Source organism: Sus scrofa, chromosome 5 (genome assembly GCF_054392235.1).
Source record: "Sus scrofa isolate SSC_HxYL_T2T_F1_AM1 chromosome 5, Sscrofa_HxYL_maternal_Yorkshire_Landrace_v2.0, whole genome shotgun sequence".
Classification (NCBI taxonomy): Eukaryota; Metazoa; Chordata; class Mammalia; order Artiodactyla; family Suidae; genus Sus; species Sus scrofa.
In genome coordinates, this window is record NC_139387.1 from 98,097,453 (window position 1) to 98,111,893 (window position 14,441).

At 41.2% G+C, this 14,441-nt stretch overlaps 1 protein-coding gene across 10 annotated transcripts in view; it reads left to right on the plus strand.

The window, feature by feature from the left end:
- Positions 1-14,441, plus strand: part of LOC102159120 (uncharacterized) — a 654,277-nt gene that overhangs the window by 369,657 nt on the left and 270,179 nt on the right. For 8 of the 10 annotated variants that reach the window (XR_014804446.1, XR_014804441.1, XR_014804447.1 and 5 more), the window contains one exon: positions 13,443-13,488. The exons of 1 other annotated variant lie outside the window; for it this stretch is intronic. Coding sequence is in view for 2 of the 9 variants with exons in the window: in XM_084957610.1 (XP_084813736.1) it covers positions 13,486-13,488 (3 nt within the window). In the remaining 7 variants the exon portion in view is untranslated. Of the gene's footprint in view, positions 1-13,442; positions 13,490-14,441 lie in introns of those variants that run through there. One more of the 10 variants, XR_014804455.1, reaches the window with a different exon arrangement.

Consider the following 14,441-nt stretch of genomic DNA (forward strand, 5'->3'; position numbering starts at 1 on the left):
AGGATATAGAAATGGATATTTCTCTGGTTCCACTCGCCTTATCAAAAATGAGTGAAATGTAGTGTCTCAAATATGTCTCACCACGAAGTCTACCCCAGCCATGCTCCCAGCCCAAGAAGTAATTGCTCCTTTCAAATAATTTGAAATCTGCTGTATTCATCCAGTTTAGGTGGACTTCCTCTTGCTGTGTCAAAATTGTGTGCGTACTTTGGGCATTTCAAGGTCGAGTCCACATCACTCAGGTGTGACTTCTCCCTCGTCTGAGAGGACAAGCAGTGCCAAAAAACAGAAATCTCAGTTTCTGAGTTTAAGAAAGGATTTCTTTCAAAGATCCCAAATACACACAAGATAATTCTGGCCCTTTGGCTGAAGATCGTGAGATGTGATTGTGTGAAGAGAATGAATTAAATAAAAAAGGGGAAAATACACTTTGAAAGGCAATGGTGGTATTAGGTAAGATTTCATGCAGAGCTAGATATATTATCCAAAGCAAACATCACCAAAGTGCCGTGGGACCTTTTGGGGGGGTTGAAGTAGACTCTTGAACCCCCAGATTTGTTCTTGCCGACGCTGACCAATCCTACACTACACCAATTATCATGTATATATACATATATGATGATGATGATAGGCCCGTAACCAAAATGCCCTAATGACGTTTGGGAACAGAAGTGGAGCAACCGTTTTCGTTTGAAACTTGGTATGGATACAGGTAGTGATTATACCTGTGCATCGGCTAATAGTATGTATGACAATAACCTGTGGCATCTCTCCCCAAAGACTGCACAGGTTCATCTGTCCAGACGAAAGGGCCTTCTCTTATCATGATGCTGGCTCTCGTTCTCTGGCTGTGAAAGGAGTGTTTTTGCCCTCTGTTTCCATGAGAAAAGTCCTGCCTTCAGTTCTTGAGTATCCTCTTTGTTTTCCTTCCACCTCCCCACCCTGAACTTGTCAACTTAGGAAAACACTCTACTGTGTAGAATAAAATGAAAACACCTAAATGTATGGTTGGACAAACTTGTAATTTTTTTGGTGTAACAGTTTTTGTTGGGCAATAATTAAAGTTCTGATAAAGCTAATCGAAATGGAGTTATTTAGTTGACTATTTTATTTTTAAAAAAATTTTATTTATTTATCTTTTTTTTTTTTTTTTTTTGGTCTTTTTTAAGGCCGCACCTGCGGCATATGGAGGTTCCCAGGCCAGGAGTCTAAGTGAAGCTGTAGCCGCCGACCGACACCACAGCCACAGCAACGCCAGATCCGAGCCACGTCTGTGACCTACACCACAGCTCACAGCAACACCAGATCCTTGACCCACTGAGCAAGGCCAGGGATCGAACCTGCAACCTCATGGTTCCTAGTCAGATTCGTTTCTGCTGTGCCACGATGCAAACTCCACAGTTGACTATTTTATTGTTAAAAGGTTTTAAAGTTATTAGAGTAAAAATTTATTTCAGTATCTTGTATCTTGAGTGCAACTCTCTGGCCTAATACATATACGGGGTTTTTTGGTGATAAATTTGATTTCACTAGAAATTTATTTCAGGGGAATAAAACCTAGCATGTTTGTATGGGTGGGTGTGTTATATATGTTTGCTGGGTAGAGGGTTAGTGTTGCAAAGAAGAGAGGGTAAAATTCAAGAAATGGTGCAAAAGGGAAATTTCTGCATCATGTACATGTCGCATACGTCTCCCTAAGTATGTTCTTCTTAAATCAGGGCAGGGAAAGAGATGTGCAGATAAGCTGTCTTTTTTTTCTTTCTCTTTTTTTTTTATAGTAGAGTTTATTCTGATGCCTGGCCACTGATTTTGATAAAATTACAGAGATAGAAAAATATTTCTTTTCGCACAGTCTGTCGTCACACCAGAAAAGTATGCCCCTGGTTAAACAGTTAAAACCTTATCTTTTTCCTTTCAGACTAAAGCACCTGACAAAGAAAATGTAGAAACCAGGAGGGTAGAATTTTTACATGCTTTTCGAATTGCCAGCATTTAGGGAGGGCCCACGGGGCACATAGACTCTTGGTTAGACTGGAGTTCTCCGTGTTTGGAAACAGCAGGATACAACCTGGCAAACTGACAAGGTCCTAGCCACACCTTGGTGGTGAAGCACCAAAAGCTACAGCATTAAAAAATGGCATGGTAATAAATGGAGCCTCCCATCCGGAAAGAAGGGGTGATGTCCCTTTATACTTGACACCTGGATTAAGTGCTCATCTATGAATATAGCAGCCAAAATAGTAAGGTGGCAGCACTAATTTATAGGTGGGGCTGGAGTTCCCCTCATGGCACAACAGTAACAACCCAGCTAGTATCCATGAGGATGCAGGTTTGATCCCTGGCTTTGCTCAGTGGCTTAAGGATCTGGTGTTGCCAGGAGCTGTGGTATAGGTTGCAGATGCGGCTCAGCTCTGGCGTGGCTGTGGCTGTGGCTGTGGCTGTGGCGTAGACCGGCAGCTGCAGATCCGTTTCTACCCCTAGCCTGGGAATTTCCACATGCCGTGGATATGTCCCTACAAAGCCAAAAAAAAAAAAAGTGGGGCTTCCCTGATTCCAAGGACCCAAGTTAGACACTAAGGCTGCTGTGCCTGTGCAAGCCTCTGATTTGTGGGTGCTTGATTTTTTCTGGCTTTGATTTAGTCAACCAAGCTCAGGTGTAGCTGTTAGGATTTCAAATTTAAAATGCCCACAGTGGGTCTCAACCCTTTTCCTGTTTTAATAGGCCCAGCAAAATACATACATACATACATACATACATACATACATATCAAAACAATCACAAACCACAAGCTCCCCTGGTCATTTCAGGGTGGTGTGTAATTTCAGGTAGATGTGCTCTCCTGGCAGAAAGCCTATTAGAGCAGAGGCGGTAAGAGGGGCAGTGCTGAAGATGCTGTCTCTCCGCAAGTCCCTCTGCACGTCGTGGTACCTCCCATCACCCTGAAAGCAGCCAGTGTCAACTGACTTCTTGAGCACTGGGTTGATCAGACCCCCCATTCTTCTAGCCCGGTAAAGTCCCATGTCATTCTCAAGTTCTCACACATCCCTAGGTAGCACACCCTTTCCTCTGAACTCTGCCCTTGAACCCCCACCTCTGCTGGATGCGGTCAGTGAGCTGAGCATTTTACCAGCCTGTGGGGGCTGTACTGCCCGGATCTGAAGCCCTGGCCACCATCCACTCCTAGAGGCGTCTCCTTATGCAGCCGGCTGTAGCAGGGGAGTGAGAGGCTGGGGGCAGCGGACACTGCAGCAGCCCAGACATCTTAAATCATTAGGATTTTTATAATGCTTTGATCACTGTTGGATTCCAGGCTTCTGGTCCTTTCTCTCTCTTTTCCCCCTCCCCACCCCCCGGCGTCCCCACCCTCCCCTCCCTTCTCCGCACTCTCCCTTCCTTTCCTTCTCAACTCTGTCTCTCAGGAGCAAACCTCAGATTCCTAAGGGAGTAAAGAGATCAAGGCTGATGCTGCCTGTGTCTGTGATAGCTGAAGGAAAAACAGTATCTTCCCTTCTTCATTTTTGGGTGAGGTCACGGAGAAGACAAATGATGAGAGCCGGAGGGATGGGAAGGAAAGTCTGAGTCTTTGGGGTGGCAGAAAGACTTCAGACACATCTCTTTTCCGTAGACACCCAAGAAAGCCTGCGGGCCAGGCTGGGGGCATTTAGGCACAGGCTCTGGAATCTGAGATTTTCTGGTTGACTCTGGCCCAAGCACTGCTGCCGGTGCCAATAGGCAAGGCACCCCATCCTCTCCGAGCCCCAGGGTCTTGGCCTGGAAAATGGAGTTGATAGCACATCCAACCTTCAACTCCGAAATTCACCCTCGGAAAGCAGGTTTGGGGTGTTTTTCCGTCTAGGTTTGGCACAACACTTGGGGCAGTAAAACCGGATGTGACCTGAAGCAGCAGCCTCCTTCCTTCTGTATCTGTGCGCACTTTGTGCTGCAGGAATGTCCACGTGGTTGACAGTGTCCAAGGAAGGGCTTCGTGCTTGTGTAGTCCAGGCTCCTTAGGGACTCTCTGAAATCTGAAAAATGTTGAATTGCAGAAGCGCAAGTGGCCCTTAGGTTTGGGATAAGGTCATCTAGTTCAGAGGGCGTTAGGGAGCCTAAATGGGAGAGCCACTAGCTGGGAGGGGGTAATGGGAGCCGGCGCAGGGGTAATCAGTTACATTTTGGCTGCTTTCACCAGCACCCCTTGCTCTTGAATGAGAGTGGGAGGGTATGTGTCACTCTGGGAATAGCTACAGACCTGTGTTAGGAAACACATAAGATGCTGCAGTATACACCTTGGCTTATTTTATTTCTGTTGTTTATATTTATTTTTGAGTATTGAATTTGCTTCCATTTTTCTTTTGGAGTAGCTTCTCAGTGCTAACTCCATGCTTTTATGAAGAAAAGTAGCATTTTCCCCTCTCTTGCCATCTCTCTCTCTCTCTCCAGCACGTAAAGCCTCTTTCCCCGTGATCACAGGAAACCAGAGAGCTGGTTACTGGTGATGCTGCAGAGTCTTTCTCTGACTGGTGATGAATGGTCAAAAGATGCTGAATGTGAAGCAGTCATTCATGAAAGCTCTTAGGACACTTTCTCTGGAGCCAGGTGCTAAGAACTTCTCAACAGGGACAACTTAGTGGGGGGAATGGAAAATGAACACACACCACAATGTAAAACTTTGGCTACAAATATGAGCTGATTTGCAGAGGAGAGTCGTGTTTTGTGTGGTATTTTCTCCACGGTATGGCTTATTGCCTGAAGTAGGTAAAAGTCTTTTTCCTGCACAGAAACCGAAGAGGTTAAGTGTGAGGAGGAAGAAGAAAGGGTTTTGGCTAGAAATACCTGATTGATTGAAATAAAAAATTAAGAACCTTTTTGTCCCATGGTGAGAAAATAATCAAAATATCCTATTGCAAGAAATCTTGATGTTCAGTAAAAACGAGATAGAACAAAAGAAAAAAAAACTGGCAGTAAGTTTTGGATTCCTTTGCCTGTTGAAGCCAGTTTCCCAAACTCCAGGTGAAGGGAGACCATTTCTTGAATAGGCCTCCACGAAGTATTTTAAGTTGTTAGATGTATTTTTGGTTTTGTTTTTTGTTGTGCTTTTTTTTTTTTTTTTTTAAGATTGGACTCAGAATAAGATCTGAATGTCTGTATTGTCATTTTCATTTAAAAGAAAAAGTAAATGAGCAAAAGAAATCATTCTAAGTGCAAAGGAGATGCAAACAGTCATGAGAACTTAAAGCTTTTAATAATGTTGTATGTTGACTTTGTAAACTCAGCCACAAATCATTTCTTGCTGACAGCTCTTTTAGAGGCTGAAGAAATGAATTTGTCTTGAGCACAATTGCTATGACTTTTTTGTAGAGTCCACATTTTTTCTCTTCGTTATGGCTTTCTGAGTGCTTTATGACACACAGCCTCCCTACCTCTGCAGGTCATGTTGTCTCAAGACAAATAGAGAATTTGTAGAAAATTAAAGCACTCACAATTGGTGTTGGGGGAAAGGAAGTCACAAGGGCTCTCTCCTTAGCCTGTGATGGAAGATACAAGTAAGCAGGTTTTTCTCGGCCTTCTCTAAGGATAGGCTTGGCCCCATGGAATACACTTGAGAATAAATCAGTAACCCCCCCCCGTGATCAGGGCTGCATTAACTCAGTCCCCAGGTATGGTCCCACAGCAGGCAACGTCTCATCTTCCCCTCTGACAGCATAGAATTTAATCTCTTTTTATCTCTTTAAATTTCTGAGTCCTGTGCTTCTTAAATATTTTTTCATTCAGTGTTTTTTTAATTTTGATTTTTGTTCAAAGGCAAATCTAGTTTCTGATGTCTTTCTTCTTCCATACTAAAAACACATGCATGATATCTTTCCAAAGAATGAGGAGGAAATGGCTCATTCTTTTTTTTTTTTTTTTAAGGGCTATACCTGTGGCATGTGGAAGTTCCTGGGCAGGGGTCGAATCCGAGCTGCAGCTGCTAGCCTACACCACAACCACAGCAGCAGCAACACCAGATCCGAGCAGCATCTGTGACCTACATCGACCACAGCTCATGGCAACACTGGATCCTTAACCCACTGAGTCAGGGATCAAACCCGAATCCTCATGGATACGAGTTGGGTTTCTAACCCACTGAGCCACAGCGGGAACTTCCGAAAATGGCTCGTTCTTGAGTGTTGTGTTCAGTAGGAAAAGAAGTTAGGATTTGGGAAGTTTTTGTATATGAAAGGATGTCAAGGGAGGACTTTGAGGCTTTTTTAAACTTTGTTTCAAGCTGTTGTTGTGTCCCCTTTAGCCAGTCCAGGCACGTTCATTGTATCTAAACCTTCCTTCCTTTCCTTTCTTTTTTCTTTTCTTTTTAAAAATTTTTTCGGCCACCCGGAGGCATAGGTAGTTCCCTGGGCCAGGGATCAGATGTGAGCCACATTTGCCACCTAAACTGCAGCTGTGGCAACGCCAGATCCTTTAACCCACTGTGCCAGGCTGGGGTTCGAACCTGTGTCCTGGCACTGCAGAGACTCCGCTGATCCTGTTGTGTCCCATGGAGAACTCCTCCTTTCCTTTGAAATATGTGTTCAGGATCTGGTTTTATGAGCATCAACCAATGTGCAGCATTTGGCTCAGCCCTGACGAAAGTTCAAAGGTCATGAAGGCATCGTCCCAACCTGTCAGGAGGTTATAAGCTCGTGCAGAAACCAGACTGACTAAATCTGACAGTGAGATAGGATATGTTGTGTGATGATGAAGGTGCAGAGTGAAATGTTTAATTTAGGGAAGGCTTCATAAGAAAAGTGGCATTTGAAAGAAACTGATGAGGGAAGCCAGAAGTGCAAAGGGAATGATGTCAAGACCAAAGGCTTAAGTGCAGTGAACAGAGTATTCCAGTACCTAGAACTCAAGGTATGTGCATAAACTCTAAGACCTTGTCCTTAAAACAAACAAACAAACAAAAAAAAAAACACCCAGTCTAGCAAGGGAGAAATGTAAATGAACGAATGAACGAGAGTACATTTTGCCTTCCCCGTTGTGCACAAGGCCTTTGCAACATCGAAGAAGAAACCCTGAGTGTGGTGGAGGTGGGGGGTTGGCTGGAAAGCTTCATTCACTGAGGTCTGAATCTTGAAGGAGCGATACTTTGCCCGTGGAAATAAAAGGAGAGCATATACACGCTCCCCTCATCCTTTGTCCTTATAACAGACACACTTTTCTGGGGCTTTCTAAGGAAATTTTATTTCAGGATTCTGCCAGCAGTAGTTCTCCCGGAACCAGAAGTGTAAGGATACCAAGTTCTGCCTTGTCTTTTCTCGCTGATTTCTCTCAGTTTTTTTCTCTCGCTGTTCTTGTGAGTATTTATCACTCACTTCTCTTTGCGCCATTTGCTTCTCCACCTGGACCTTGTAGGAAACACCCGTGCTGTTGTCTATCCCAGAGGAAACTCTTAGGTCATCTTCCCAACATGCCTCCAGTTTCATTAAACAAAAACCTAGTTGTTATAAAAGCAGGGTTGGACCCTGGCTTTCTGCAGTATAGCTGGGCCAGAGATGGTCTCACGATTGCACAAGGAATGGTGTTTCAAGTTGAGGCTCTGAAGTTGGATGGCTCAGTTCTGCCACTTACTTGATGTTTAATCTCAAAGTGGTAACTGAATCCATCTGTGCCTCGACTCCCTTCTCTATGAGATGGAAATAATATAGTACTTATCTCACAAGACCATTGTAGGGGTTACAAGAGATAGTTCATGGATTTATCACTGTGGTTATGATGTAGTCACATTTTATAAATATTATTTAAAATTTCGAAGGAGTTCCCATTGAGGCTGAGGGGGTTAGGAACGCGACATAGTGTCGGTGATGATGTGGGTTCGATCCCTGGCCTCACTCAGTGGGTTAAGGATCCGGCATTGCCACAAGCTGTGGCATAGGTCACAGATGCGGCTCAGATCCTGTGTTGCTGTGGCTGTGGCATAGGCCTAAGTTATAGCTCTGATTCGACCTGGAACTTCTACATGCTGCAGGTGTGGCTGTAAAAAGAAAAAAACAATTTTGGCCAGATATGTAGCTCCTTCTTGCTTTGTTTGCTGCATGATGACAAACTGTGATGGTCTGTGGCATGTGTCACTTTGTCTGGGCCATGGGATGCCCGGATAACTGGTTAAACATTACTTCCCGCTGTGTCCGTGAGGATGATTCTATGAGGTTAGCATTTGAGTAGGTGGACTGAGCAAAGCAAATGGCCCTCTCCTACGTGGGTGGGCATCATCCAAACTGCTGAGGGCTTGGAATTGAGCAGAAAGGCTAAGGAAGTTCGGTTCCTTGTTCTGCTAACTGTTTGAGCTGAGACAGTTTTCTGCTCTTGAAGATCCTCAAGCCTTTGAACTACACCATAGGCAATCTTTTCTTTTCTTTTTTAAATTTTTTTCTTCTTTGTAAAATTTTTTTTGTTTCCTTTTTTAATTTTTTTAGATTAAAAATTTATTATGGTTGATATACAGTGTTCTCTCAATTTCTGCAGGACAGCAAAGTGACCCAGTTATATGTATATATATTTTCTTTTTCTCATATTATCTTCCATCACATTCCATCACAAGTGATTGGATATGGTTCCCTGTGCTATACAGCAAGACCTCATTGTTTATCTACTCCAAATGCAATACTTTGCATCTACTAATGCCAAACTCCTTGTCCATCCCACTCCTTCCCCCCGCCCCTTTGACCACATGTCTGTTCTCCATGTCCATGAGTTTATTTCTGTTCTGTAGATAGATTCATTTATGCCATATTTTTTTTTATCTTTTAATTAAAAAAATTTTTTTTTAAATTTTTGTCTTTTTGCCATTTCTTGGGCCACTCCCACGGCATATGGAGGTTCCCAGGCTAGGGGTCAAATCAGAGTTGTAGCTGCCGGTCTATGCCAGAGCCACAGCAACTCCAGACCCAAGCTGCGTCTGCAACCTACACCACAGCTCACGTGTGCCGTATTTTTAGATTCCACATTTAAGTGACATCATATGGTATTTGTCTTTCTCTTTCTGTCTTATTTCACTTAGTATGAGAATCTCTAGTTCCATCCATGTTGCTGCAAATGCCATTATTTTTGTTCTTTTTTATGGCTGAGTAGTATTCCATTGTGTGTGTGTACCACCTCTTCTTAATCCATTCATCTGCCAATGGACATATAGGTTGTTTCCATGTCTCAGCTACTGTGAATAGTGCTGCAATAAACATAGGGGTGCGTATATCTTTCTGAATGAATGTTTTGTCCAGACATATACTCAGGAGTGGAATTGCTGGATCATATGGTCGTTCTATATATAGTTTTCTGAGGTATCTTCATACTGTTTTCCATAGTGGTTGTACCATTTTACATTCCCACCAACAGTGTAGGAGGGTTCCCTTTTCTCCACACCCTCTCTAGCACTTGTTATTTGCAGACTTATTAATGATAGACATTCTGACCAGTGTGAGGTGGTACCTCGTAGTAGTTTTGATGAGCATCACAGATTCACTTTTTTGAATCTCCAGCTTTCAGACAGCAGTTATTGGGCTTCTCAGCCTCCATAATTGCATGAGCCAATTCTTCATAAGAAATCTCTTCCCCGATATTTATATATTCCTATTGTTCTTTTCTCTGGAGAACCTTAATACATGATCTTTCTAACCAAAGTGTGGTTTGCAGTGAGTGGCATTAGCATCATCTGGGAGCTCATTAGGAATACCTATTCTCAGGCCCCGCCTTGCAATTTAACAAGATCCTTGAGTGATTCCTTCCATGTTGGAGGACTCGGTTCCCTTATTCCCCACGAAAATTTCATGGTTGTTTCATTGCTCCATCAACTATGGGACAGCCACAGCATCATACCACAGACTGAGGATTAGCCAGTTAAGGACAGTTTCAGCAAAGATAGTAAACAAAAATCCAGTTCTGTTTCAAATAGTGCAGTTCTTAGGAAATAAAAGAGTTTTTAAGGCTGCTCTAATAATCCCTGAAAGAGAGGGACGGAGGGCTAGATCTCTATACCACAGGGTTGTTAGGGGAGCTGGAGGGGAAGAGAGACCTAGTGACCAGGAACAGGATTCCTTACTCTTCTCTTAAAAAGAGGCAACCAAGAAGAGAGTGAAGGGAAACAGAGGAGTACCTGCAAGTCAAGCATCTACTGGAGAAAGTTGGTCAGATAGAGATAAATAAGAAAGAACAAAAAGCCTTTGAGCCAAGAGCTCTCACACTAACCTGGTTTCCTGTGGCATTAACTTTTCACCGTGGAGTGAGAGAATAACAAGAATTTAAGAGGTATTTTTCTTAGTTGGATTGGGTGGAGTGAGGATCAAGACATTTGTTGGAAAAGTGCCTACAGAACCACAGCTGGGCTTTGGCTACTCAACACCTATGTCTACCTTCTCTTCCCTTCTCAGTTTTCTGGATGACTGAAAAAAATAGACATTACATTCTCTCAAATGTTCAGATTTCCAGCCAGAGTCATAAGAGACAATTCAAGGGGACCAGGTAAACACTGAACGGATATGATGGTAATCCACCAAAGCTATTGGGCTGTATCAGCAGCAGACAAAAAAGTACCCAGTAAAAGTTGAATACAAAGCAGGAAAAATGGGATTTCCTTACAAATCATAAAAAAAAAAGAAAAAGAAAAAGGAATGTGACCTGTAAAAGAAAGTGGCACATAACATACGTTAGAATAATAATTACTTCAGGAAATGAAAAACAATAGACTAAGTTTCCTCAGTCCCTTCAAAGGAATTTAAGTCCTGGTGAATGGAAAGGAGAGCTGGTATGCTTAAGAAACTGAAGGGGAGAATATGATCAGCTTTGAAATGAAAATGACTTTAGAAGCAGAGGAGCAGAATCAGCATTGAAAGAAGATCAGTGATGTGGAGGATAGGCATGAGAAGAACCACACAGAAGGCAGTGGAAAAATAGAAGGCAATGAAAGAAATTTACCAGGAGCTCACAGAATTAGAGACCTAACACAAGGATGATTTGAGCATTGAAAGATGAAAAACTAGAATGGGCTGGAGCTAAATAATGCATCAGGCATTTTCTCAACATGCTGTTTTCCAAAACAAAACAAAGCAATGGCAGAGGAATGCATGCAGGTTTTTATTATTTATTTCAAGCTTAAAAACATATAAACATTTCTATATGTATAGCACATTGTGAGAATATAAAGCAGTGGAATGATAAACTAATTTGAAAGAGTGGCTACCTCAAGGGACTGGGGGATGGACTCTGAAATGTATACATAGTGAGCTTCAATGGCATTGGTTATGTTTTATTTATTTTTCAGGAAAGGTGGTAGGAGGGCGGGTATTTACTATACTATTTATGGCTTTTTGTTTTATGCTCCCGAGGATAGAACAGGCCTATTCCTACTTTATAGATGGGAGGGTAAGTTCTATTAAGTTATTTCTAGAGCTCAGTGAGCATTTTCAGAATTCATATTCAGGAAGTTATTCAGGAAATTTTTCTTCTATTACATCCTAAGATTTTATATTATAAAATACATAATGTATAAAGCAAGGCTTAAATAAAATTTTTTGAAATTTTGTCATTGCATTGACTTTATTTTGGGAGGGATTCACATTTTAATGATATTAAGTCTTTCCATCTAGGAAAACTATATTTGTGCATTCATTCATATCTTGTTTGTTTATATATCTTCCCATTGTTATTTTTTTGTTTTTGTTTTTTGCTTTTTGGGGCTGCACCTATGGCATATGGACGTTCCCAGGCTAGGGGTCAAATTGTTGCTGCAGCTGCCAGCCAGTGCCACAGCCACAGCAACAAAGGACCTAAGCCAGGTCCATGATCTACACCACAGCTCACAGCAACACTGGATCCCTAACCCACTGAGCAGGGCTGGGGATTGAACCTGCGTCCTCATGAATACTAGTTGGGTTCGTTACCACTGAACCACAATGGGAACTCCCATTATTTTCCTGTTAATTAAATTTTTGAATATTTTTATACCTTATATCTTTACTGTGTTTGGGATAATATGTCCATTTCAAGAAATCTATTAATTTGTCCATATTTTCATATAGTTTGATGCCCTGCCAAGTTTTCCCAATTAGTTTCAGTAAATTTTTAGTAGCGCATTTTGGGACTTAATACAATATGAAATTTGCAAAGAAACATAACTTATCTTTTTTCATATATGTATGTACATGTACACATATGCATATATGTAATAGTTAATATAGGGTTTTTTTGGCCTTATGCATTCAGATCATCTAACATAATTTTGAAAAATAATAGTGATGAAAGGAATTCCTGATTTCTGATTTGAATGACAATGGCTTAAATTTTACTGTTTATAAAATATTTCTTGCTGTTTTTATTAAAAGTTCTTTAATATGTTTAGATAGATTTCTTAAAAGACATATCAGAAAAAGAAACAAGAATGGGAATATTTAGATAAATAAGAGATGATCATGTATTTTTATTTGTTCAGAAATTTTACTAGGATTTTTTTGTGATATATTTACATAAAATATATTTACATTGCTGCATCTACAGGTTTTTTGTTTTTTGTTTTTTTCTTTTTAGGGCTGCACCTGTGGTATATGGAGGTTCCCAGGCTAGGGGTCAAATCAGAGCTAAAGCTGCTGGCTTATGCCACAGCCACAGCAGCGTAGGATCCGAGCCACGTCTTCAACCTATACCACAGCTCACGGCAATGTCAGATCCTTAACCCACTGAGTGAGACCAGGGATTGAACCCACAACCTCATGGTTCCTAGTCAGATTCGCTTCCACTGCGCCACTATGGGAACTCCAGATATTTTTCCTTTGAATTGATAGTATAATTATTCTTTTCTGACATGCATCTACTTTTTATATTATGTTACTTTTTATTTGGTGTATTTAACATGCTAATATTTTATGAGAACATTTGCTTTCATAAGTAGATTTTTTTTTTTTTTTTTGCTTTGCTTTTTTATATTTTTAAACTGGGCATTCCTGTGCTAGCTTAACAGACCATCTTGGTAGTTTTCAGTCATTGTAGGGAGTCCAGAACATTTTTTTCTTCTGCACTCCCATGGCATGAAGAAGCTCTCGGGCCAGGGATCAAACACCTGCCGCAGCTGTGACCTGTGTCATAGCTAGGGTGGTGCTGGATCCTTACCCCACTGCACCACAAGGGAACTTCTGGGAGTCCAGAACGTTTTGACTAAGATAGTTAAAACAGGGATTGCATGTATTTCCTCACATTCAAATGTATTTGCCTGAATTCAGACAGCAGAAGTTCAGATAGAGTTACCATAGTTCATATTTGGTTTCTAGGGTTTGGATGAGAAAGCCAAAGAATATGTTGTCAAGAGGTGAGAAACTAGAGAATCTGTTAAAATTTTCTAAATATATTCAGCTCTTAAGTTGTACAGTGACAGCTGAGATAGTGTGGAGTATTATCTGAACTTTTATTTGTTATTTTGCAGGTTAAACTCTGCAGTAACATGAACTCGGCCTAGACTCTTTCTAATGGTAGGTTGTTCATTAGATTCAAGTATTTTCTTAGGTCAAGAAGAGAGAGAACATGTTATTTCTGTTTTAGGTTGTCTTTTTTTTTGCTATTATTTATATCTCCATAACCTTGCTTATTTGTATCTGCTTGATGCATCAAATTCTCATGCAAAATTCCCCACTGTGGCTATGATTTTTATAATGATTACACCTGTCTTTGTCAGAGCTTTGCTTTATATATTTTGCTGCTGTAGTTTTTGGTGTACAGGAATTCACTAATTATACTTGAAGATGTCACAATTTGCCTCTTTTCCCTGCTTAACAGTCTTGATCTTGAATTCTGCTTATCTGATTGTGATTCTGCCATTTCTGCTTTCTGTTTGCTTACATTTGCCTGGTGTAATTTTCCACATCCTTTATTTTCAAACTTTCTTTATCATTCTGTTTTAGGCGTGTTTCTTGCCTATGACATTGGGCAAGGTATATCTGTTAGGATAATTTGGGTTGCAAATAATGTGCACTGGTTTCCAAAAATAGAGGAGGATGTATTTGCTCTTATAATGTTGCAGGATAGGTTTTGTTTTCAAGCATGGTTTGTTTCAGTTTTGATGCTTGATTTCTCTCAGTTCACTCAGTTCTGTGTTCCTTTGTGTGTTAGACTATTTTCTCTCCTGGGAGCAAAATGGCCACAGAGGCCCCAGGCCTCCCATGTGTTTATACCTCAAAGTCCAGAAAATGAGAAAACTTCTCTTCTGAAAATCTTGAAAACTCTTTAATCACATGTCAAACCCTAAAAAAAAAAAAAAATTCACTGTGACCGGTGATGTGCCATGCCGCATTGCGTTTGGGCCTGTATTACTCATCTTCGAACCAACCACTTTGGTGGGGAGATTAATATTATGATAAAAGGTTCCTTTGGGTGAATTAAAGCTCAAAGCCTAAAATTGAAATTTAAGATTAATTCCCATCCGAGC